A 24,889-nucleotide genomic window follows, 5' to 3' on the forward strand; every position below is an offset into this window, starting at 1 on the left:
AATTTGTATTCATTCGATTTATCGCCCAGCTCAATATTACCACAAATACATTGCATATTGTACAAATTTCTTGTTTTTGCTTTTGATATATGTAAAGCATGCGTGTATTGTTAAATATTTGTTCAGTGTTGTGAGATTTGAAAGTCCCTGTGGGATTACCTACATGGCCTTTTGGAAACTGGTTCTTTTTGATTTGTTCCAACACTGGATAAACCTGTGTGAAGCTCACAGGTTACAGATTGTACAATAAAGTCAAAGTAGGTCAAAGCACAGATGCACTCATGGATGGTATTTTGAATGAATGCTTGCACCCTTTTAGTATAAGATTTTTCAGGCTGTGCATCCCGTGTGTTCATACATTCACTCTGCACTGCTAATCGTCTTGACACGTGCAAAAGCAGCTGTTAATGAGGTGTGATTAACCAGACAAAAGGAAGAGCTATAGTGCTAAACCTTCTGCTATTTTTACCTGGAGGTTACACTGACACTAATGGACTTAAATAAATATTTCTGAAGAGACATATTTTCTTTCAAAAATATAATATATATCGCCAAAATCACTCCATTTCTTCAAGACAAAAATTTTAAAAACAGAAATCATCACCAGATTTTCACGTTCCTGATGGTCGTTGAATCATGTGGTGAATGCTTCGGTCAGAAAATGGAGCAAGCCCCAAATTAAAATCACTTTTTTGTGAAAAATTTTGAAAAAAAAAAGTTTGCACTGACCACATCCTGTAAAAGAACATTAAATTATGTGTTTCTCCGTGCAACTGGAAGCCATGATTTATTCAGCTGAGACCAACTATCATGTGACAAATATTCATTGAAACTTGTACTGAGCTGCAGACTGTTTACATGGGGCAGAGTGGAGGGGACAAGGGTTTTTTCCAATATTTGGAGCACTTGAAAAATGTTGTATATATGAATTCAATGTCATTCCAATTCTTGTAAAATGAATCATCAAAGAAATACAACTCGCATTTTTGTCATTTATGGTGTTACGACTGAGTTATACTGTGCAAAAGACATTTTAGAGTTCTCCCAAATTCTAGCCATAATTCTGCTGTTTCCATAGATGTGCAGGACTTATATACTGCAGGGAGAAATTAGGCCACTGTGAGTAAAATGTGACAGGAGCAAAAAACTCTGAAATTGATTGGGGTTCAGAAGGTTACCAAGAAGCATAATTTGTACTCCAGCACTGCTAGTTAATGTGACTATAAATTGAAGCTATTCCTCTTGTATATACAGAGTAAAAGACTGCATTTACTGCAGATCCTTTACTTGGAGTCATTGTATCCAGCCTCTGCTCCAATTCAGCTAATTTAACTTATTTCACAAATCAGCTGTGCAATTTAAAAGCCTCTAGTGTCATAGAAAATCTTTAAAGAAAAACACCAGGTAGACCAGGTAGGTTAGAATTACAGCCTTGTGCGGGATTTTAATTGGCAGGTATCAAAAACAGATGGTAACACATCCAAAGACCAGAACAACAGACCCTTATTCCACAACTGTAAACACAGATTTCGAATCATGTCCAAAATGAATCAAGTGTATTAGGAAATAACAGCTCACCTCTTGTCGCGTTGGCTTGCCTCACTTTCCAAACTGTCTTGTGGATCTCAAAGTTGTAATTTGCAGGCAGGGCTTTGATCGCCTCCTGTAGCTCAGGATCTTGCAGGATTTCATCTGGAATTTGATTGGCTACACGCCGTGGTCCACGGACTGAGGAGCAAGTTAAATGATAGAGCTATTAGCAATGCGGTGAATACAGCTTTCCAGCCACGACATCATATCTATCAGTGTGAGACCATCATGCAAAATGTCACAGTCAGATAATAACGTTGAAGTAATCAGTGAAGTTATTCAGCAGGAACCGCCAGTACCAGTCACTCTGCACCAAATGAAGCGAGGCTCATGCTTCAAAACGTGTTTCAGACATGTTCTACAGTTCAGACTGGCCTTTGGGGTGTGAATGAAGGCGATTAATAGATTTCAGGAAAGCTACTTTCCACATCCAAATCGTCCCGATGTGTCAAATATAAAGCCACATTTTAAGGGGTATGAGAGCTGGGGAATTGGAGAGCACTGCAAATTTGTCTATGTAGCATCTTAATCATTTTCTACAAGCTACTGGGCGGCTTGAAATTGCAGCTGAAATGGGAAAGAAGTTGATAGATTTTGCTCAGATTTTACTGGGAGTTTGAGATGGATGTAGCCTCACTTGTTTAAAAGTACAGGCAGTACTGTTTTTAACAGCGTACATCCTATGTGGGGACTGCACCTGCATGTTTTTCTCTTTTACCCTTTTATCATACATGCATGCTATGTGATGCACATTTGATGTGATTATTGGTCATTTTTAATGGGCTTAAACTTTCACTGTTCACAGCGGGACGATCCACTACTTTACTGTGTTGACTTTAATAAACAACTCATTCGAATGCATATTGTGTTTTATTTGGAAAGGTATTTATTCTACAAAAAATGTGAATGCAAAACTTGATTAAAAAAAGTCACACACCACAGTTGTCATAATTCATGCAGTCACAATGGCTTTCTCTATAAATCTTTGCCTCCAGACACCAATGACACTGTTTTCCACTTTTACAGCTTAATTGCTCAGTTGACTGGAGCTATTGTCGAGGCACAGTCCAAGAAAATTACATATTTTAATCATAAATTAAAACAAACAAAAATGCAGTCAATCAAAACTGCTGCTCCTGCTCTGTCTTACTTATTTCTCCAAATGGCTGAAAAACATTGAGAACTCCTGCTTCTTACTTGATTAGAAAATAACCTGTCAGGTCGTCTCCTTTCAGAACTTGTATAGACTTTTCTCTGCAGACTCTTCTTAGATGTGGGCCACAAGGATCATCATCACCTTCCACCTCTATATCAACAGGCGTGCATCATCTCACTTAATATAGAGATGATCTGCTGTGTGTGTGACTTTTTGACATTGCTAGTCAGAGAGAAAAAGACCCACTGGAGTTGACGGACGGACAGTTCAAACCATTTCGGTTGGATTTGGGTGGTGATAAAAATAATCTTAATAACTATCAGCCAATTTCCAAACTGTCCTGTCTTGTTAAGATCTTGGAGTCGTTAGTTTGCTACCAGCTCAAATCATTCCTCTCAAAAGATTCTGTGTTAAGTCCTCACCAATCTGGCTTCAGAGCTGTGCTCCGACTGACGCTTTGTGATATTGGTTATGATTATAAATCTTCCAAAAGCTTTCAGGTCTACCTGTCTCATAGACAGCAATGTGTGATTTGGGGAAATTACTGTTCTGTATTTTTACTAGGGCCTGACCAAGATGGGAACACATGATTACCAACATATAAAGAATTTGTGAGCTGGTATGAAAATACATCTTTTTTTTATCAAATTTGCATTGAGATGACTAAGCAAAGGCTGCTTTCTTAAACAAATAGCTTTTGTTATTTATCATACTTATTTATCCAGTGATCAGCTGGAAACCATGTGATAATGACACCATTTCTCTATATCACCTCAACCATTTTTTACTGCATTATGTATTCTGTAAGAAAAAGGTTTTCATATGGGACAATGCAACGTAGATACTGATATTTTTGTGATAATATAGCAAACTCACACATCAATCCTGCTCTTATTCTTACCCCCAATATTACACAATTACATCCTTAATAACAAGTTGTAATAGCCGTCTTTATGCAGATGATACAGTTCTGTACTTCTAATACTGCACATTCAGCTAATTAACTCCTACAAGCCTTAGGCCAATTGCTAGATCCACTTTTTAATTTGAAGTTAGTCCTGATTGCAAACAGGAATAAAGATATACTATTCTCTTGATCTCACCTTTTAAAAATGACAAACCATCACAGCCCGATTCACTACAGGCTATCTTTAAATTGTCAGCAAAAATGAACCTTCCTGACCATTTTTACTGCCATTTCCGCATCAACTTATATCATCATCAGAGGAAAAGCAGCCATTTGAAGAGATGAAAGTTTGATTAATCACAACTTCGTTTCATGCTTGTTATTAAAAACATATACATATGTTAAATACTTTATAAGTGAGACAAATTAAATATTTTGAAGCAGAGTTAACAGCCTTTACTTTTTCCTTTCATGATTTACATTCGTCTTTCATAATAGATTCAATGTTAGAGCCTAAGTAAAATTATCAGAACAATATGATTCAGTATTTACAAAAACATGCTTGTAGTTAAGGTTTTGAAAGGGGAGCGGGACAACTGCAAGAGAAGGTCTAACTTCTCTGCTCACTTCCTTTTTAAATAAAGGTTGAATTTTGGCATGGAGGGCCCTGTTTATTTATTTATTTTTGCAAAAAGGAGCCAACTAGAGGCTAGATCACTGCAACAAGCTCCTGTTAAAGTGGTCCTATATCAGTGTCAGTATATCAATATGTTGTGTTTGTATTCTATGCAACAAGTCCTGAGTGGAAACACAGTTTAAAGTGCAGATTGAAAATGTTCCCAGCATGATGCAATCCTGAGAAATCAGGCTGAGAAAATGACTATCATCTGAGATGTTGCGTTCAACGACAAGTATTTCTGCAATCAGATAAAACGCTACGTTTGATGGCAGGTACAGTGGCAAGGAAACATACACCATCTTTCATAAGTCCTTAAACACATCACTCAGTTGTCAGTTGCCTCATGTGCGTCACACTCATTAAGTCTCACCGACACTGATAGGATGCTAACTCTCAGGCAACAAAAACAAATGTTTTCCTGCTGAACACAGCTGGGTAGCAACTAAACACCATGCACAGCACACAAGAAGCAGTTACTCTTTTTCTTGTTTGCATTACAGAGACACTGCTGTGTTATTATGTTGAAAACAGCTGAGTGTGAGCTACGCTTCATCAGCGAGGAAGCCAGGTAGCTCATAGAAGTTCGGCTATATATTTTCCCTTCTTACTGTATTAAATGTTTCATATCCGATGTTAATATTTACCTGTGGGCTTTTTGACAGGAACAACCTGGACTTCACTCGTTAGCTCTGCCATGTTTCTTTCTCCCAAACATGAAACATGTGAGGAAGAGGAAGCCGCAACCAATCGACTGAAGAGGAAAGTGAAAAGCAGTCGAGCACCGATGCGATCGATCGTCACTGAACGGGACAGCAGGACCACAGTGATAAACCGGGACAGATCAATACGGGACATTTATATGGGTTGAAGTCGTATTTATATACAGTCTATGGTTGAAGTGCAATGTATATTGTGGCAATAATGATAAAAAAATATATATAGAAAGAAGTGTATCGCACAGTTTATACGCTAATGCAGTTTCAAAGTGCTTTACATACCATGCAAATACAATAACTGAAGAGGAGCAAAAATAAAAACAAAAGGCAGTAAAACAATGGATTGATAGATTAAATAAAAAAGCATAAATTAAAACAAAAATATTTTACAGCCAACGTTATTCCCTGTTTCAACCCTATTTTCGCTTTACTTACATTTACATGTAGCAAAGTAGCAAAAAGAAAGAGAAAGAAAAAGGAAATAAATTAGAAAAAAATATGAAATGAAAATAAAACACAAAAATTAAATAAAATACAACAGTGATGGGAATTTATATCGGACAACTAATTCAGGGAAGTTCATTTTTTAAATTGATTAAAAATAAAATGCATATAAAATATAATTCGTTTAATTAAAGTTTTTTTAAATGAGCCTTTCCAAATATTGTGCTTTGATAAATACATACTGTAATAATACGTATCAGTATTATTATTATTATATGAGAGAGAGAGAGAGAGAGAGAGAGAGAGAGAGAGAGAGAGAGAGAGAGAGAGATAGATGACCTAATGCATTAGTCCATTATCTATATGATATTGATCTGGGTGGAGGCTATTTGATCAGCACATTGGATTTGGCTTTTATGAAGGATGTCTCCCTCTGCAGAGTAAAGAGCATCACACAGGAAATTTCTCCTAATGTTTCTTTTTGTCTCCTGATTAATACTTTGCTGTTACATGTAGTAGAGCTATTGGTCCTGCTGTGTCATATCATATTTACTATGAAGACCTCTGGTGTCAGGGAGCAGTGAGTGTCAGGCTGGCACACAGGGACAGAGGCAGTGAGAGGGATGGAGCAGGATGCTGCCCGGTGGAGCAGCTGAGGCAGTACAACACACTTTCTCCCTCCTTGAGCGCATCAAGCTCTGATCCAGAGGTGGAAAGCAGAGAGATCTTCACAGACAAGATCACAGAAATATAACAATTACGAGTGGAGGGGAGAGAAGAGGAGAGGAGAGGAGAGCTGAAAAAAGGAGGGGATTTTAAGGAAACCGAAGGCATCAAAGTCTGCATTATTAAGGAGGATTTGAGGAGTCTGCGTTTATAATCCGACATCAGAGGCGGAATGTGAATCCAAATAACTTATGTTAATTAGAGATTTTAACGAATATGATGCGATTTGAACGGCTCTGACGCACCGGGGGAAGAATTTGAGATTGGCCACTTGAATTTAAACATCTGTGGGGTTTTTTGGGGGGACTGCTGGTGTTCACCGTCGACTTGCCCCCAGAACTGATTGCAGCCTGTACGGTGATTTGCGTCTAAAAAAAGGAGTTGGCTATCAGAGGTTGTATCGGACTACTGTGCTCATCACACACACTGGAGTTACCATTGTTCCGGACCGAGGGGATGATTTTAGCGCGTCTGTTCCGCAATGATTGTCGCCTAATTTCCCAGGTCCGACTACACGGTCCGCCAGACTTTGTGGAAAAGGAAATTATTGTTTGTTGTCAATGTTTATCACATCCACGCCAGTCTGCAGTGCAACTCAATACAGTGGATCGCAAGAAAATCCCGAGGAGTGACAACTGACATTCACACGACGAGCCACGAAAAGCTCCGGATCAACTTCAAAACTAAAGCGCACAAGTTTTAAGTCTGGAATATAAGAATAGATGATTCTCAGAGGACAGAAGACGAAATACACCTAGGCCTACAAAATGTTCAAAAGGGGTGAGTAAAGTCTCAACTTTAGCCTTCAAATCAATTACGCGATTCTGTCCATTTTCTTCTTATTACGCAGCCGTGAGGCGAGTGGTGCGTCCATGTCTGCTACTTTATACGGTAAAAAAAAAACATGTTTAAATATGGCACATTCATAATGCACCACGTTGCCCCGCAGATGTGTTATTACAGACGGTGCGCCATTTGAAGCACATCTTTAATTTGCACAACACGCACTGAAGATTTCTGGGCTGAAATATTCATTTTTTCGTGAGGAAACATGGGGACGACTGTGTGATATTAATACAGCTGATGCCGCACTGCAGTTTATGAGTTGTACCCAGGTCACAAGGCTATCTCTCCGAGCATTGCACTCTGTGCTGAAGCATTATTATTTGCTGTGTGTCAGTACATCTAGATGTGATGGATCAAACCGCAGTTCACAAGGTTATTCTCCGCTGGCTACACACTATATGAACACTCAAGACCTTTAGCACCTCATATAAAAGGGAAGAGCTCCTCAAAGCTTTAATATCAAGATGCCCCAGACAGATACACATTAGACAACAAACTCCTATATGATTTTGTCCCATGGAACAGTTTCTCTCTTTCCATGCTTTAATTAGCCACACAGCTGCATAACTGTCTGCACTGGATGTCTGGAAACTAATGTCTAATGAGGATAGATTGCAGTAATACATCCTCCCATTGTGCTGTTATCGAGGGAGTGGAATAATAGTGAAATTAAGCTCTTCCTTGTTTTCCTGGAGCCCTTGGAGCCCCCAGGGACCCCTGGAGGTCCCTAGACCCCACTTTACAAACCACTGCATTCGACCAAGCCATGTATATCACTTTGTCATGAGTGAGAACAAGCCTGCTCTTTTGTTATGTTATTTTATTCAGTTTTTATTGAACAAAAGTAGTTTAAGAGATACTCAAACCCACAGAAACATACTTGGTGGGGGTCACCGTACAACAATTACTGCTTGTGTTTGTGTTTGTTTATTCCTTCTGGTGAAAAACCATCTGTTTAGAGCGTGTGTGTGTTTGTGCTGTGTGCCTCAGGGGCAGAGAAAAACAACATGTTTTTCTTGCTGCCATCAGATCGATTATTGCTGTTCCAACAGTCGAGATGAAACACACCGCGGTGATGAGTGCTTATAGCTATAACAGCTTTGAGGGAAGGCCTTATTGTCTAAACCTGCATCCTGACAGCTTCTCATAATCTGATCTATTCATCGTTTAAGAGAAGTGTTATGTCTGGATTTTAAGAGAGAACTAGCATGAGTCATGGTTGCGTTCCAGAAGAAGCTCTTTACTGTTTAATGTATGAGCAAACATGTCTGCCTCTGTGTTCTGTCAAACTAATGGACATGTTGGTAAATGCTATTACTGTTGTAATGTATCATTATCAACAACAGATCCTCAAGCAGATGATTTCCCACAGCGTGCATTCATCTTAAATTTATATTGAGGATTAAATAGAGAGCTGAATCCAGAGGTGATTGGCATTTGAGGATTTTGTACTCCAAACATGCTCTTGCCCTGCTCTGCCCAAGGTCTTTGTGTGTGAATCAGCTGTCTTACCACAGCTCAGTGCCGGACAGAAAATCACTTAATTCAAGACAAACGACTTCAAAGTACAGATTTCACCAGTCTGCCAAAAGTGCTCAGTATGCCAGCACGTCTGAGTCTACAATAGTGAGGCAGAGATGCGTCAGCGTTGGCAGGAACATCGCAGAGGTTCTCTGGTGAATTTGAATTTTTTTGCACCTAAAATAACACATTCTAGGGAGCCTGGCTGAAGCACTGGGCACGGCATTTACTGTGACGGATCCACCATTCACAAACACATTGAAAGAAAGTGTGTTAGCTGACACACACAGACAGTACCTCCCAGGTTGGGGCCTCACATTGTGGCCTGCTGTGCCTAATTATCATGTTAATGGAGTGGCCGAGTAGTTTTTATGATGGCCCTTTGGTTCACACTTTGTCTGACAGTCTGCTGATCTCTTCATCTGCGGGCCATGAGTTTGTACAGGTTGATCAATGCTGCGACAAGGTATGCTCATGTCCAAGCCATCCACAAATATGTCTAGACATGTACACTGGTTGTGGTGTGTATTCAACTGCAGGTGAGACAACATAGTCCTCATATCTTTGTTTAAACAGTCGGAATGGTGTTTGTGACTGAGATTGTGTGTCTTTTCTGTGGCTTATAGAACGACGACATGTGTGAGTGAGTGTGTCTCTGGGTACATTTATGTATCCATGCAAACATACATGTCACTCCATCTCCATATTGAATTTTCCGTCTATCTCACTGTCTCGCGTGCACAATCTCTCTTTTCCTCAAAAGCAGTCAGCCATAGAGCGGGCACAAGGGATGATCTGTCAGAACAGCTCTGAGATGGAAAGGACGAGATGTCCACTGAATATACCATGCTGTGACGTGTTCTAATTCCTGCTACATGTTATTCAGGATTATTGGAGGAGGCTCAGCTGAGGCTTTTCTTGCTTTATGCCACCTTTTGGACTGGACGGTGTTAGGCACCTAACAAATGGTCCATGAAGACAAGCATAGAAATGTGCGAGCCCCTCAAACCCAAAGATGAACACACACAAGCTTGTGCTTCTATCATTATGTGTTTGCTCGGCTGAATCGTTTTGCATGTTTCAGTCCATTCACTACAAATGCATTGTTGACCTGGATGTCATGGATTTTCTCACTCCCATGGGCAGCCACCATTTCCTATTCATTTCAGAACAGCACGAAAATCAATTCGTACAGACTTGAAACATGCTTGAGAAAATCACACACATAAATTCGAGCACATTTTTTAATCCCTTCAATCAATGTTGCATGATGCTATTACAGAGAGAAATTATTTTACAAATACTTCTTAGCTGTGCTTTTTCAAAGCAACCTAATAAATGCAAAACAAAAGCAACTAAATACACATTGTGATTCCTTGTCTCAAGTAGTTTAGAGTCTCTACGAGTTGATTTTCAAACTGTACTTGCATGAACTGAAATTGATGGCTGCCTGTGAGCCAAGAAATCAATGACAACATATGCTCTGGAAAAGTGGTATATCTTGTCTTTAATGTAACATATACATAAGTTGTACTTAATAAGCTAAAACATGCAAAACCACTGATAAGCAGCTTTAAGTATCTACAGCAGTACAAGCACTACATGTCTTGCCTCAAGTCTTACACCTAAACTTTAAGCTAATCCATCATCAACCATAAATTTAATTTTAACATAAAGTAGGACTCAAAAGGGCTCACACAAGCAGAAGAGTGTGTGTGTACACACATAGGCGCACACACTTGCACACCCAAATACAGTGAGGTTTGCTTTTTGTAAGTGTCAGACTTGCAAGATAAGACTAATTGGGAAAAGCATTTGCATTGACTTCATTTAACGTGATGAGCATTTTTTAATGGAGTTTAGCTGAGAGAGAACAAAGGGGTTTGTAAGAACACTACAGATCATGTAAGCTTTATGTTTGTGCACACTGGCAAGCACATCCGCAGTTGTATGAATGCTAATTAATTGAGAATTTGAACATTCTGTCATAAACATATCATCAAAAACAAAACAAAAAAAACCACAGTCTGTTTCTTAATCTTCCATCTCCACTGATTGACAATATGCAGAGATAATTACTTGTAGCGATTATGAAATCTTGTAGCATTTAGTAATCGTATTTCGTAAATCAACCGCAATTACGAGCGCTGACGTTAAAGTAGCACATTGCTCGTGTTGTTGTTTAGCAGACAAGGTTAGAAGATTTGCCATTAATGAGTTCAGCACAATGAATGCAGCACAAGGGAAACACCTGTGGCCTCAGCTTTCCGGCTCTGCTCACTTGTATCTCATGGTGGCGTCAGAGCGGCTCTTCAGCCAGCAGAGCTACAATTCTGCTCTCCAACATATCTAATAACCAAACACATCAAGGGGCTCCTCTCCTCTGCCAGGGAGATGTTTGAACTCATAAACATCAAGCGCTATGTTGGTGATTGTAAGGCGAAAATATTGAAGACATAAAAACAAATGGTCTCTCTTTGTTCCTGAGTAGGACACGCGGGCAGCACCCTGAAGCAAACCCCATGCAAGTGATTTAATATGACGACATGAATTTCCACAAGAGCAATAAATGCCCATCTGTCACTGTAATATGTTGCAAACTTTGAGCCATCGTCAAGCCCAGAGAGAGAGTTCTATTTAAAGAGAATAGATTCCCTGCTCATATTATCATCTTCCTAATCCTCTCACAGTGTCAGCCTCCCACTATCACTCCTTGTCAACTCTGCATTGTTGTACTTTTCAGCCCGGCTTCTGTTTCCGTGCGGGTGAGAGGCAGTGTGGACTGATGACTGAGGGTTTAGAGGAGAGGAGGTTTGAAGAGAAGTGAAGAGGATAATGTAGAGAGGAGCAAAAAATATAAACCTCAAAACTGATCCCCTAAATCTATCTAAGCTGCCTGAAAAATAGAAAGCAAATCTGAGAGGAGGACAACACTTCTTCTCCTCTCTGACACGTGTTGAAAAAATACCTTCTTCTGTTTAAAGGGTAAGATTCAGGCTAATCAAGACATCAAGTTGAGGCAGGAAATTGAGATTCACATGCAATGTTATTGGATAGGGCAAGCAAAAACTTAACAAATTGACCCATTGCCTTGCTGTAGATTCAGCCCAGAAAAACGCAGCGTCAGAGTAATTGACAGAGGAACATTACCAATTATTGGAAAGCTGAGTCGCATTTATTATACTGAAACACAATGCACCCCCTAGCTCTGTCATTGCATTCCAAACATCTTATTTAGCCAAAGGAGATTGTTCGAAACCAAAACCCATTTATTTAGTGGCCAATACTCAGGAGTGTTTCCATGGAAGCCTCTGGCACAGTTTCACCACGTGACACCTAACAGAAGATGACAAATAATTAACAAGTGTGTATATGTGTATTTGTGTGTGTGTGTGTGTGTGTGTGTGTGTGTGTGTGTAGAAGACAGCTCTGACTGGTTTTGCATGTCACTTTTTTTCCCAATGAACTGTTGTTTTTTTTCCCGGAGGCCATTTTCACACTTCCCTGTCAACCATTTCACACTGAATTAAAGCACGAGGGCCCGGAGTTCAGAAGTGGATGCAGTGCTCTTATGCAGCTGAGGACTCTCTTATTTATGCAGTCTGAAGAGACATCTGAGTGATTAAATCCACAGGACATTCCGACTTGGAAGGGGAGTCAGGGGTGAAAATTACAGCACATGCGTGGAAAAAATTCTGCCCATCTCCGTTTGCCCTTTTGAAAAAATCACCTGATTCTTGTGCAAACACCATCTCCTCAGCCTTTGTTGTGGAAATGAGATGCAAGGATGGTCATTAGCGGATGATAATGAGGTGAAAGAGACAAACAACCTAAGCCCTGTTGGTTTTTCTAATATTAATAATTAATTTCTGATTAAGTGGCTAATTGGAGTTTAAAGGTCAATGTCAATGAGAATGCCATAGATCTTAGGAGACAGGCGGGAGGTGGGGGAGGGGCAGAGGGAGATAGTCCAGGAGACGGTTGACAGTAATCCCAGGTGCTCTCCTGTTACTTTGACAGCTCTCCCCCTTCCTGAGCCATCCTCCCCAGGCGACATTGCCTTTGTGTGCTGAGGACAGCAATTCAGCTACACCAGCACCTGGGCATCTGCCCTTTTTGGCATTGAGAGTTAGCAAGTCCTCAAGATAGACTGGCATATCACGGCAAGATAGAGCAGAGGTTAAGAGAAGGAGAGAAGAGAGCGTCTGTCATGTACATTTCTGTTCCTTATTATCAAGTAAAGAAAGGAACAGATGTGTCGTTTGGTTTGTATGTGAGCTCAAAAGCACGGCATGTATTGGGATGGGAACATAGTGGTGTGCCAGCCAAAATGTACAGGAAAAAATGTTGGAATTGTATGTTTCTGCAGTACTCTTTAGCTTTAGGCTGGTGACATAGTACTAGTACATACTTCTTTCAACTGTCACAGTCCTTGAAAGAAGGAGGTTTGGTCGTTGGACGGTTTAGACAGACGCCAGACTTTCAGAGTACAGATCGTGTGAATTCTAAAGTAAATTTTGCTACGTTTATTTTACCCTTTAAATCAATTTATGTATGTGAACTTGTCAGGCTCTATGTTATCTACATAACTGCGTCCAGTAGTTTTTTTTTTCAAATCTCTATTGAAACTGTGTCCAGTAGTATTTTTTTTTTACTAACCATTACCAATTAGTTTTGTTGCCAAAACATAACCAATTACTTTTCTTTTCTTTATAATTACCACGGCAGGGTGCAGTAGTTCAGAAACGTTGAGATTCATTGTTCTTGTGGTTCCAAAAATGTCAAGGTTCAACATATTTGCAGTTTTGCAGAAATGTACAATGCCAACATTTATTCTGGTGACTGGGTTAAGCACGCATACCCTCCTGTGTGACATTAAGTCTGAACTGATCTGACTCCTGGCATTGATTCATCTTATTTATTATGCCTCAGATTAATCTCACACTCCATCCATGTCACAGTCAGAACTAATTTATTTCAAGATGTTTGACGTGAAAACAACTGCTAATTCAGTCTCTGGAGTGTGCAGGTTTAAAGATGCTTCCAAATGAAAGTTTCTGCTCTAACTGCTGAGTGAAATTAAAACACTCAGTGGGGAATGTGATGAGCAAAGAGGAGCAACAATCATCTTTCCATTCCATTTTTTTCAAATCTCCTGTCTTTGGCTCTATTGCTCCCCTCACCTCTTGCTCCACAGCTCCACAAAAGCCGGCCTCCTCGTCCAGGACTTTAATGAGACAGGCTGGTGTCACAGTCACATCTGAGCTTAGTGCTTGTAATATCTGCCTTGTCTGTGCTCTGGAAAATGTTATCTGTGCTCATATGTCTTTCACAGCTCGGACTGACTTTTAGGAACAGTCGGGGCTCAGGTAATTGCTGCAGACTTTAGGATTAATTCTGTCCTGTGATGTTAATGCACGCTGTGGCCTGTGATACTGCAACTGCAGAGCCACTTAAAACTCAGACCCACTCTAAGGCAATGTTCAGACCTGGCATTAACATACGTCTTGGGTGATCCGATCAGAAATGGACAGCTCTTACTACATCTGTTCACACCTCCACATTGGTCTTGAGTGACGACTTTTGATTGGATCTCACTTCCCCACTCTTTATGTAACTAAACACTTTCAAAATTGCGTCTTCAGATTCAGGAATGTCTGTAGTAATATTGTACATTTTTTTGAATTGCTGCACTTTTTATGAACCTAAAAATATAATCTATTGGTGGTCCCTGGGGATTTATGTGCTGCCATTACTAGTACTGATGGTGGCACACAAAGCTAGAGCTGGGGATGAGAGCAATCTGTGAAGAGTACCAGAACAAATACACCAAAATATCACTGACTGATAATAATAACAACACAAGATTCACTCTGAGTGGTTTCTGTGACACGAGAAATACAGCAGCAACAAGCAGCAGTGCACTTCCTGTGCTCTCAGAGGTCATGTCTGCTAGGGGTGTGCCATATCGTATTGTTCACGATTATACCGGTATTTTGTTTTTATGGGTAAAAAAATGCATATCATGATATTGGCAACATTCCTACTTCTAGACATAGTGGCATAAGGATTTCCCATTAATTACCTAGAATTTGCTGCGCTAACGTCACATTTCAAGCTACTGAAACCATATGTACACTATTCATTATACAATGTTATTTTGCGTTCTGTTGCCATTGCTCAGCAGAGTGTCTGTCACCCGTCAGTCAATCAAAACTCCGACACACCTCGAGCCGAACTAAATACTATCAACCTGTCCAGGCCGTCAGAGATCCCACACATTGCTGCATTATGCCGTTCATTAGCCGCAAGCTAAAATTAAGTGCAAGTCCAGGAAACTGGACATGGCAAAAAAAACACATCAGAACTTAAGGTAAAGACTTAAGGTACATCCTGCTCCTCCTCCCCTCCCTGCTGAGAAGGTTTGCTTGACGTTCTCATTTTACAGCTACAGTCCACTAAGATCTGAGACATTTGAAATGAGAATAAGGCAATGCAGTTACATAATCTAAATTTATACTCAATCAGTGCTGCCTACTGTGACCACAGTTCATGAGCAGTCATTAATATGATTGACAGCTGTGTTCAAGACTACTGGGCTCTTAATTTTTTTTTGCTCAGATGCGGTGGATTCTTGCAAATGCAATGAGGAGATCTAGAAGAAAGCTGAGGATTGTGATTTTATCACAGATTATCTGACTCACATTGCTGTCAGGAAATAGTGAAAACAGCTTGTTAATATAAAAGCCATCTACTATAGCATTAACAGTGAGGAACGGAACCACTGCAATCTTGTCAGTCTCTACTGGAACAGAGTTAGCTTTCACTTTTCCTTACATTTATCCAAGTTTTAGCAAGGCTGTTGTATATTCAACTTTTCCTTGAAAGCAGCACTTAAGAGTGAATCAATGAGATACTGGCTGGCACCAGATGTTGTCTGATATAATGGCTGGAGGAGCACAAGAGGATTTACCCTGGAATCCGAAAAAGAGAAATGGCTGAATATTATTTAAAAGGCAGGCCAGAGACAGATGGAGTTGTAGTAATTACAGAATATAGGCCAAGGTCTTTTCCACAATCACACATCTTTTTATATGCAAATCCCTCACAATTGTCTTAGAATTGTCTTAAATTCAGTCATTTACAGAAGCAGAACCATGTTTTGACCTTATTAAGGCTTGTACAATGGGGAGACGCATGGATTGGAATTACCAGTTTCAATTTTCCCCTATTTTTTCAAAATGTCAATTTCAAATGCTGTGTTCACAGCCTACCTTCATCGAATTGAAATCTATTTCTGGTGCAGAATGGACCTCTCTCACTCTCTCTCCCAGTGTATTTCACTGTTGTGAATGAGAACGGAGTCCTTGACATTTGCCTGTTTTCCCTCTTTAACAAGCTTTGCTCTTCAGCATTGGCCCTCACTCATAGAAACCATTCAAGCCAATAAGACCTTGCATCATAAACACTGGGCATCAAACACACAATAGAGGTGCAAGGTGCTGTTTTGTGTGCCAGAGATAAGCTAATTATTCCAGCACTTGGTAAAGAGTGCCGAGCCCTTGTTGGACCCAAATGACATCCAGAGGTGGATTGTGACACATGGTGCAAGTGGTACGACCGTTTAATGTATGTTGGTATTGTTCTGCATCACATCATTGGCCTTCTTAACTGATAATGCAGGGTCTTTTCCTTTTTTTGGGCGCGAGGTGTGGCTGGGGAGACCCTGCTTCAGAATGGAGGCGTACAGACAGTCGTGAGGAGTAGTGAAGCCGGTCGCTGGTCGTTTTATATTCCAATCACCTTGATCCTGCAGGGTTCCAGTTGTGCATCCTAATGAAGCATCTTCCTTTGCACGTTGCTCAGGCGAAAATCCAGGTGCCTTTCTGTTTAAGATGAAACCGCTCGGAAAGCAAACTACTCTCAGAGCGTTTTGTCATCTTGTTCTTGGATGTCATTTTGGAACAACAAAGGGACAGATGTCACAACAGTGTGGTCTGAAGTGAAGCAAGGCCACTTTGTATGAAAATACTGTCAGATATGGAGTTTCTTTCCTTGGCAGTGCAGGGGCAGATTTTTAGTTAGGATTTTAATGGTGAGCAAAAGGGGAAAGCTCAGAGCTGTTTTTATTCCGAAGAGAGGTTTCCACCCATCTGCTGTGGTTGGCAAAGGACCTTGAAGAGAAAGCTGCATCCTGCCTCGCCTGCAGTCAAAAAAAGAGAAAAGAAGAAAGAAAAAAAAAACTGTCAGGCTAATAGATAGTCACTACCATATATGCTGTGTCTCGTAGCTGCTGCTCCCAGTCAAGGCCTCAATCACACACTGCTCAATTCCCACGGGAGGCCGAGGAACACAGAGGTGCCACAGTCTGACAGTGAACACTGCCACGGCTCTGCCCCAACACCCCAGTATAAGATCAGTGTCTAAGCCATGTGTGCACCCCTGACAGCTCCAACTCTTATAAAAACTACAAGTCCCTTTATTCCCCAGATGGCCGGGAACAGCTAACAGTTTGCCCTCAGCAATCACGCTAATATGTCCACAGCCCCAATGTGGAGACCTGCCTAACGTTAAAGTGTTGTTTGGAAATGGAACGTAATCTAGAGGGTAAATATAGCAGATGTCATCCGCTGCCAGCTCTCCAGCAAAACAATAAACAGAACATGCTGGCGGAATAGTGACTTGTTATATCGCTGAGCTGGGGTTACATAAGATTTATGAACTGCCATGGCGGTAACAATTCTATGTAGGGGGGAATTGATAGCGTTTGGTGGTAAAACTCCTCTGGCTGGGACATTAACTCAGCAGATTTGTCCCTGTCTTCACAAGCACAGCCTTGTCAATTATTTAAAAGAGCAAAACAACAGCCCAGAAAAGACAGCACTTGGTGTGTGGAGCTCATTTACACATCTCTATTCCCAGAAGTGTGCTCATGCGTTTAGGCCATAATAAGAGCTGGTCTTTCATCCCAGTGCATCTGTGTGCTAATTCACACTATTGCCAACGTGGATCCCCTCATCCCTCAAAGACGAGGGCATCAAGGGAAACAAAGAGCCGCTGAGGAGAAGGTAACAAAAAGTATTATTAAAGACTTGTTTAGTTGCTCACTTCATAGGAACAGAGGGAAGCAGAAGACTTCATTATTGTAACAGAGAGATACAGGGCCAAAGAGAGAGGGAGAGAGCGCAAGGACAGGCATTAGGCTCTGTCAGGGCTCTAATGGAAGAAGCAGGTTTTTTGTGTCACGGCTGCTCTCTCCACTGATGGATGGGGAGGTTAACAGTCGCTGTGAGTTAGGTAGTTGAGTGCACAACAGCCTCTGAAGCCACTATTCAGACGGGGACCTCCTGTAGCTTCTGATCAGTCAGTCAACTAATCCAAATCTAACTTTTAACCCAGCTTCCCTGCATCGTGATAACAAACTAAAACCTGGCCATGTTATCACAACACTATGTTTTGACATGTTTTATGTGGCTGTATTTGGCAGACTGTGTTGTTTACTCTGCTTGCATCCCTTTACATATCTGTTTTGCACTCTCTGGGGAACAGAAGACATTCCCTTTGAGAGACCACAAAATATGCCAAAGAGGTATAAGGTAGATGTCTGCATGCATGCCAGTGGTATAAAACTGGATCTCTTTCTAAACACAGATTGTGTTGCAGAGGGAGAGCCTGTGACGTGCTGGGCAAAGGGAAGTTAATAGATTCAATGACATTGTCAACAATGAAAAAAAAGCAAGTACAAAGAGTTGTTGAAATGGAGAGGGGGTAAAAGGAGAGAGTGAAACAGGAGGAGGGAGGATGGGAAGGGAAGCGAGGGAAGAGGAGATAAAGTGGGCTGTAATGGAATCTGAAGGAATATGTGTGTGTGTGTGTGTGTGTGTGTGTGTGTGTGTGTGTGTTTGACATGAGAAGCCCATTGACCCCTGAGACTGATGGTCATTTCCCTGGACCAGTGCAGATGAGGTTATTGTACTTTTTCAAGAAACCAGCAGACATCTATGAGCATATACAGTATGTATGAACAAGGACATAAACACACATGTTATCGGGTTGATGCAAAAAATAAGTAACTATAATGAGCCAACATTACATTTGTCAGAGTTTTATTATGTCTTTAAAAATGGCAGTTTTAAAAGGTTGGCAGCATCGTTAATGGTGACTCAACTAATATTTTTTTAATGATGTTTTATGGGTAATGGAGTTTTTATTCCTTTTTTTAACACTGAAGATGAACATTTTGAGTAACTGCTCCTCTGTTAGTAGAGCAAAGTTCACCCTATGGCCTTTAATTAAAGAAACAGCAGCAACAAAAACGTAAGCAAAAGAAACAGTCTCCCACATGTTGCAGAATGCACACCACACACCTGTAGTTTGTGCCAGTTCTGTTTTTGTAAGGGTCATTTGATTTGACCAACTGTGAATAATGAATATGCACATTTTATTTGCATTGTAAAGGCTTGTAGATGTGTGAACTGGAGTTCTGTGGCTGTGTTTATTTATTTTTTAGTATAAAGCGCAATATTATCCAAAATATTCTGAATATATTAAATTTCTTTTGTAATCAGATGAATAATGTTAATAATTACATTATTACTCTGCTTGTAAACTGTGGCATGGTGATGAAAGTGTTAAGTTTTTTGTCTGGTGAGACATGAGATTGATGGATATACAGCTGCAGGTAAAGCCTTTCCAGTCTGACATATTCTCTTTAAATGACCTTTGTAGTTATATTCTCCAATTTAGAAATGACTGATGGTTTGAGAGTAAAATAATACCAGGTTAACCACCTCAGGAGGCCTCATCAATCTGTTTCTGTCTGACAAGTACTGCACAGGCGGCCACAGTTGACTGTGCAATGTTAAAATCTTGGATTGAGCATCCAAAAAGCTTAACAACTATAACATCTTAGAAAACAAATACAACCAAGGCATTCAATAGTTTCATCTAGTGCCTGAAAAGATAATTATACTTACTAATAACTATATTTATTTTGCTTTGCTGAAAGAAATGGCGTTTAGAATAGGAATATATTTGTTCCTAGATGGGTAAAAGAAAATAATTCCTCAAGGAAAGACATAAACGATGGGAAGAAGACAGAAAAAAGGCAGAATGATATAAAGAAAAACAAAAATGATCAGTAAACATGGAGGTGCTCACATGAATCAGAGCCCGCTCCCCTTACTAAGAAGAAGAGCATTTCAGTAAACTTCTTTCCAGATTTCACACCTTGTTTATGATGTAAACATCATCCTCGTCCCAGAGGCTCCACGCAGTACAAGCTTCATGATGTGGCAGTGAGAAGAAGGCACGCCCACAGTCCAATCTGTCAGGGACCCTCACAGCAGACCCCCCACACACACACACACTGCAACTGTTTTGCTGTTAGAATGCATACATTTAGTCAGTTTCTCATCTCTGCACGGAGTACCCCGGCTTATGAAACCATGCGATGATGGCACTATTATCCTGCTGATCGGAATAGCTCTTGGCGCTGTGTGGGAGCAGCTGGGGCGATCTGGCTGCAGGTGTACACACACACACACACACACACACACACACACACTGTCTCTCTCTCTGTTGGAGATTCACACCATTGTTGTTCATCGGTGGATGTATGAGCCCTCTTCAGCTCTCTGCCTCCCACCTAGCAGGTGCAAGCACTTCTATAGAACTAAAAGGCTTCAGCTTTCTCCCTCCATACACTACTCATCCACTCACCATGGCCCACTCCTGAAGAATGTGATATTATGATCACGTACGTGTGAAACAAAACAGTTTGTACTATAAAGTTCTGTTTCGTTTCTGCTGACGCCAAACTGTAAAGTGTAAAGTAATGAGTTCTATTGTAAAAGCACAACTCGAAGTGAAACTTTGTTCTTGTTCATGTGATGAGTCACATTCTTGTCGGCTTGCTGGTGTAGTTGAGGCAACTGCTGCGCTTTAAAATAAGATCTGTCTGAGTTTTGATCCGCAGTGTTTGTTGCACAGCTTGAAAGTACAACGCAGAGGTCAACTTTTAAGTGGAAAATGTGCTGACTCAGGTAAGATGGCGAGTCATATTAAGACGTTCCCTTCAGCGTTCTGCCATGTCACTGCGGCTTGTGTCACACCAGACAATATGCATGTTTGCAGAAAACCTCTGTCAGAATGGATCCTTGATTATTGTGTGATCCAGCCTGGAAGGTGTAGCGGCGTTCGGTACCTCTGTCTCCACAAATATTGCAGTGCCAAAATAAAACAAGTTGAAGTTGACACGGCAGAAAAATGAAGTGACATGGCAGGTGTCAAAATATATAAATAGGCCTTTATAAAATACAGCTCTGGAAACAAAACAAAACTAGCAAAGTTGTAGGTCTCTGTGCTAGAGATTATGTAGAGTTACAGTATATAGTTTATGTCTGGAATATATGAATATATTAAGGGACTCTGGCGGATGCCAGGGCATTCTTTTATTTTAATTTACAAAAGTATAAGAAATCCTTCCTTTTTTTGTCCTTTCAAGAACAATTTTCACTCTGTCTCTGATGTTGTCAAATGCTCAAACGTTAAAAAAAAGATGTCTGACAGAGTCTTGCTGATAAGATAATGAACTTCAAAATAAACCGCACACACCTTCATTTGACAGTCCTCAACTCAAACTCATTCCTGCAAATCTCATTCAGCAATAAATGTTAGAATTTTCTTTTGATTCTAATGTGCAGTTTTTTTATTTATGGACTTCTTCCATCCCTATTTGTGCAAATGAGTCTCCTGTCTGGAGAAGCAACAAGTATGCAACATCTGTCTGGGTTGCTGCCGACTCACAGCCAGGTCTTCTCCCTCGGCCTGCACTCAAGCTGTGTGTTTTCTCTCCCTCTTCTTTGGCTTGTGATTAATAAGACACATCTTTGTAGTGTGTGTGTGTCTGTATGTGTGTGTGTGTGATAGTATTTGTGTTTAGACTTACACTGGGCAAAGAAAACAGAGTCCCCTGAAGAGTATGTCTGAACATAAAGGCTGTGACCTCTCAGCACCAGTCCTGTGACCCCTCAGCTCAGCATGCTAAACCCCTGCAGCCCAGTAAACACTGACTGAGCTCCAGCTTATCTCCAGTCACAACAATAAACAAAGCATTGTTGAAAAGAGATAGAAAGTATGAACAATAAACCAAGGTGTTTTCTGTCTGGGCTGCTGCCTCCTGCAGAGACTGCGGGATGAATGGCACAGTGTCATTGTGAATGCAGATTCAATGGACAAAATAAACAGGTAACAAAGGTCACAGGGAAAGCATTGTGCAGACAGACGGGGAGTTTCAGTACAAAGACAACAATTTACACTCACTGGCCAATTTATTATGTACACCTGTTCAACTGTTTGTTAATGCAAATATCTTATCAGGCAATCAAATGGCAGCAACTTAATGCATTTAGGCATGGTCAAGACGAGCTGCTGAAGTTCAAAATGAGCATCAGAATGGAGAAGAAAGGTGATTTAAGTGACTTTGAATGTGGCATGGTTGTTGGTGCCAGCAGGCTGGCCTGGGTATTTCACAAACTGCTGATCTGACAACCACCTCTAGGGTTTACAGAGAATGATCCGAAAGAATGGGCCAAAATGCCTTGTTGATGCCAGAGGTCAGAGGAGAATGGCCAGACTGGTCCAGACTGAACAAGTCCAACCTTGAAGCAGATGGGCTACAGCAGCAGAAGACCACACTGCCACTTTATTAGGTACACCTTGCTAGCTGAAAAAATTGTGTATTTTGTACATATTGAAGATATTATTGTCCCATTTGATGTGGGGCACTACATCATAGATTTGAACATGACAGCTTTACAACATTATCCACATGAAATAGTCCAACACAAGAAAAAGAGGATGACAGACATGCTAAGTGGTGGTATTTGAAACACAACAGCGTCAACACGAATGATTAGATCTCACCGCAGCACTTCCTCTCTTTCAAGCCCTTCTGGCAGGGACAACTGTGTGTGCGGCCTCAAAATGAATAATTAATGTAAATTGGAATTGTTAGCAAGAGTGGCAAAATCACAAGGGCTCAGACTAATTGGCAAATGTTTTTTTCTGCTCGCTACCTTGTTGCCAGTGGTAAGAAATTAAGAATAGTGGAACATAATGAGATGTGGTTTGGGCTAGGGTCGGGAGAAGTAAAACAACCAAATGAACTGATTCATTTGAGAAATAATTAATTAGATTTTAACACCACGCTGAAAGGAAAGTATTGTCTGAAAAACAGAACAGGTGCTTCGACAAATTGAAAAATTTAACCACAATAATTGTACATTTTGTTTTGCACTTTGCACGTGTGCTCAGGTACAGGCAGAGCACAATTAGGATTACATGAAATTGATAGTAAATTTCTGACATGCCAAGTTGATTTAAGAATTCCCTCATTCATAAGCATAGCTGCACATAAAATGAAGACATCATGGTGAGGTAGACTGTTGCTAGAGAATGTGTGAGTGAGCCAAGGTCGTAAATAACAACCAGCACAGCAATTCTCTATGCTAAAAGAATTCTCTATAGACCGAAGTATAGCATAACCCTATAGCAGGCGTTCATATTTGTCTCCAGAATGGGGAATTTTGCACGGAGAGTGTTGTTGGAGTCTTTTCCTCCCTGTCATTTCCTTGGCTTCCTTGCTTGCTGCAGAATTTTTTCTCCTCTATTCATCCTGAATTATTAAAAAGTGTTGTGATTCCCAGTATGATTGTGAATCTGGGGCTGCAGCTCTCAACTGCGCAGTCACATTTGCTTGTTTTTCTCGCTCCTTACAGTGTTCTCCCTGTCTTTTCTCGTGCTTTCTCACTCGGTTCATGAGTCGGAGCATGATGCTGCAGTCCTCACGCCCCAAATCTCACCTTGAAGGGGGCAAGAGGGGGGATTTTGGATGATGAATACTCAAAAAGTCGTGTCTGCTCTCGTCTACAGACCGAGTATTATTCGTCTGAATCTGTATTCAGGTCAGGGTGCTTTTCACAGGGGAGGGAAAAGGGAGGGAGGGATATTTTTCTTTCCCATCATGCACCAGCAGCAGGACCCAAATTGGCACAGAGGGTTGGGCAGTTTCTCCAGGGATAAGCATCCTGTCTCTTGCCTGACTCCCTCTAAGGGAAACCTGCCAGGGACATCCATTCACCACAGCACAAATGGCCGTTGTCTTCCTAAACAAAACCGAAGACCCCAAGAGAGCAACACATTCGTCCCCCACAGCTGACCCGCCACCATGGCCAACGACCCCACCTCTTCTGTTTCTCGTGCTCCTTTAGATTCCCATGACTGCCAAGTTTGACGTGCCAATGACTCTCTGGCACTGCAGAAACCACAGCGGCTGCCCTGAGAAAAGGTTATGAAAACAGCTGCTGGCAGATGAAAAATTCATGCAGTGTTACCATATATTTGAGTATCCCCGCCTCATCCTATCTCTCTCGCTTTCTCTCCTTTTCCTTCTCTCTTTCTGGATGATGCACAGATGACACACAAGTCAGTACAGCACATGGGTCTGGGGCTCTTTTGTCTCTGATCTGTGGGAGAATATTAATGCAGTGTGTATGCTGTCTGAGATGGATCAAACTATTCAGTAAAAAGGAGGGATCTTTATCTGAGTCCACAAGCACTGGGTTGTAGGGATTTTAATGTGGCACTGGCTGGATGTACACTCTAATAGGCCAGTGCAGAAAACATGAGACGGATCCTCTGAGAGAACGATAGAGGAAGATATGGCGTGATGGAGAGAAGAGAGAGAGAGATACGGATGGCTAAAGAAGCTCTTTCTATAGCTGAGAGGACTCCTAGCTATAGCTGAGCTACTGTGGTTGCCTCACTTGCTGATTTACTTCCAGTGCACATGAATTTCTTCACAAATCTTTAATGCTGAAACTTTTTTTATTTTGCTTTACAGGCCCATGGCAGACTCGCAGTGTTCATTTAATGAGCTCTATACCTTGTAACTTTAGGTGGAAACACAAGCTCAAAATGTGTCTGCAATACTTTGTGATACAACCATCAAAAAACATTCAAAAAAGTATCTATATTCTAAGAATTGTATTGCATTTAAGCTCATAAAGCCAATGAGTATTAGATTGCAAAGTTGTGTTTCACACCAAAATGATTCCATAAGTCTGAGATGTGTTATGATACTTCTCAGACGGATGCTTCAACTTGAACTTCAATCATACAGGGCTTTATTCATGAGACTCCGTCCTTGGAAATATATTTCTTTGAAAGTTGAGCGTGACGACTTGATTCCTTGGACACATTTTATTTTGCCAATGTGCTGCAGAGAACCGTTTCCTTCCTCG

At 40.8% G+C, this 24,889-nt stretch overlaps 2 protein-coding genes across 2 annotated transcripts in view; one reads left to right on the forward strand and one right to left on the reverse strand.

Moving 5' to 3' along the window:
* Positions 1-5,202, reverse strand: part of dph1 (diphthamide biosynthesis 1) — a 73,468-nt gene extending 68,266 nt beyond the window's left edge. The window contains exons 1-2 of the mRNA XM_059331907.1: positions 4,977-5,202; positions 1,579-1,728 (exon numbers count right to left, since the gene is read on the reverse strand). Of these exons, the coding sequence (XP_059187890.1) occupies positions 1,579-1,728; positions 4,977-5,187 (361 nt within the window). The 5' untranslated portion in view covers positions 5,188-5,202. The remainder of the gene's footprint in view (positions 1-1,578; positions 1,729-4,976) is intronic.
* Positions 5,203-6,286: 1,084 nt separating this feature from the next.
* The window catches only part of rtn4rl1b (reticulon 4 receptor-like 1b), a 154,803-nt gene continuing 136,200 nt past the window's right edge, over positions 6,287-24,889 (forward strand). Inside the window, exon 1 of the mRNA XM_059331397.1 lies at positions 6,287-6,998. Within this exon, the coding sequence (XP_059187380.1) occupies positions 6,986-6,998 (13 nt within the window). The 5' untranslated portion in view covers positions 6,287-6,985. The remainder of the gene's footprint in view (positions 6,999-24,889) is intronic.

Source organism: Centropristis striata, chromosome 4 (genome assembly GCF_030273125.1).
Source record: "Centropristis striata isolate RG_2023a ecotype Rhode Island chromosome 4, C.striata_1.0, whole genome shotgun sequence".
In the NCBI taxonomy this organism is placed as follows: Eukaryota; Metazoa; Chordata; class Actinopteri; order Perciformes; family Serranidae; genus Centropristis; species Centropristis striata.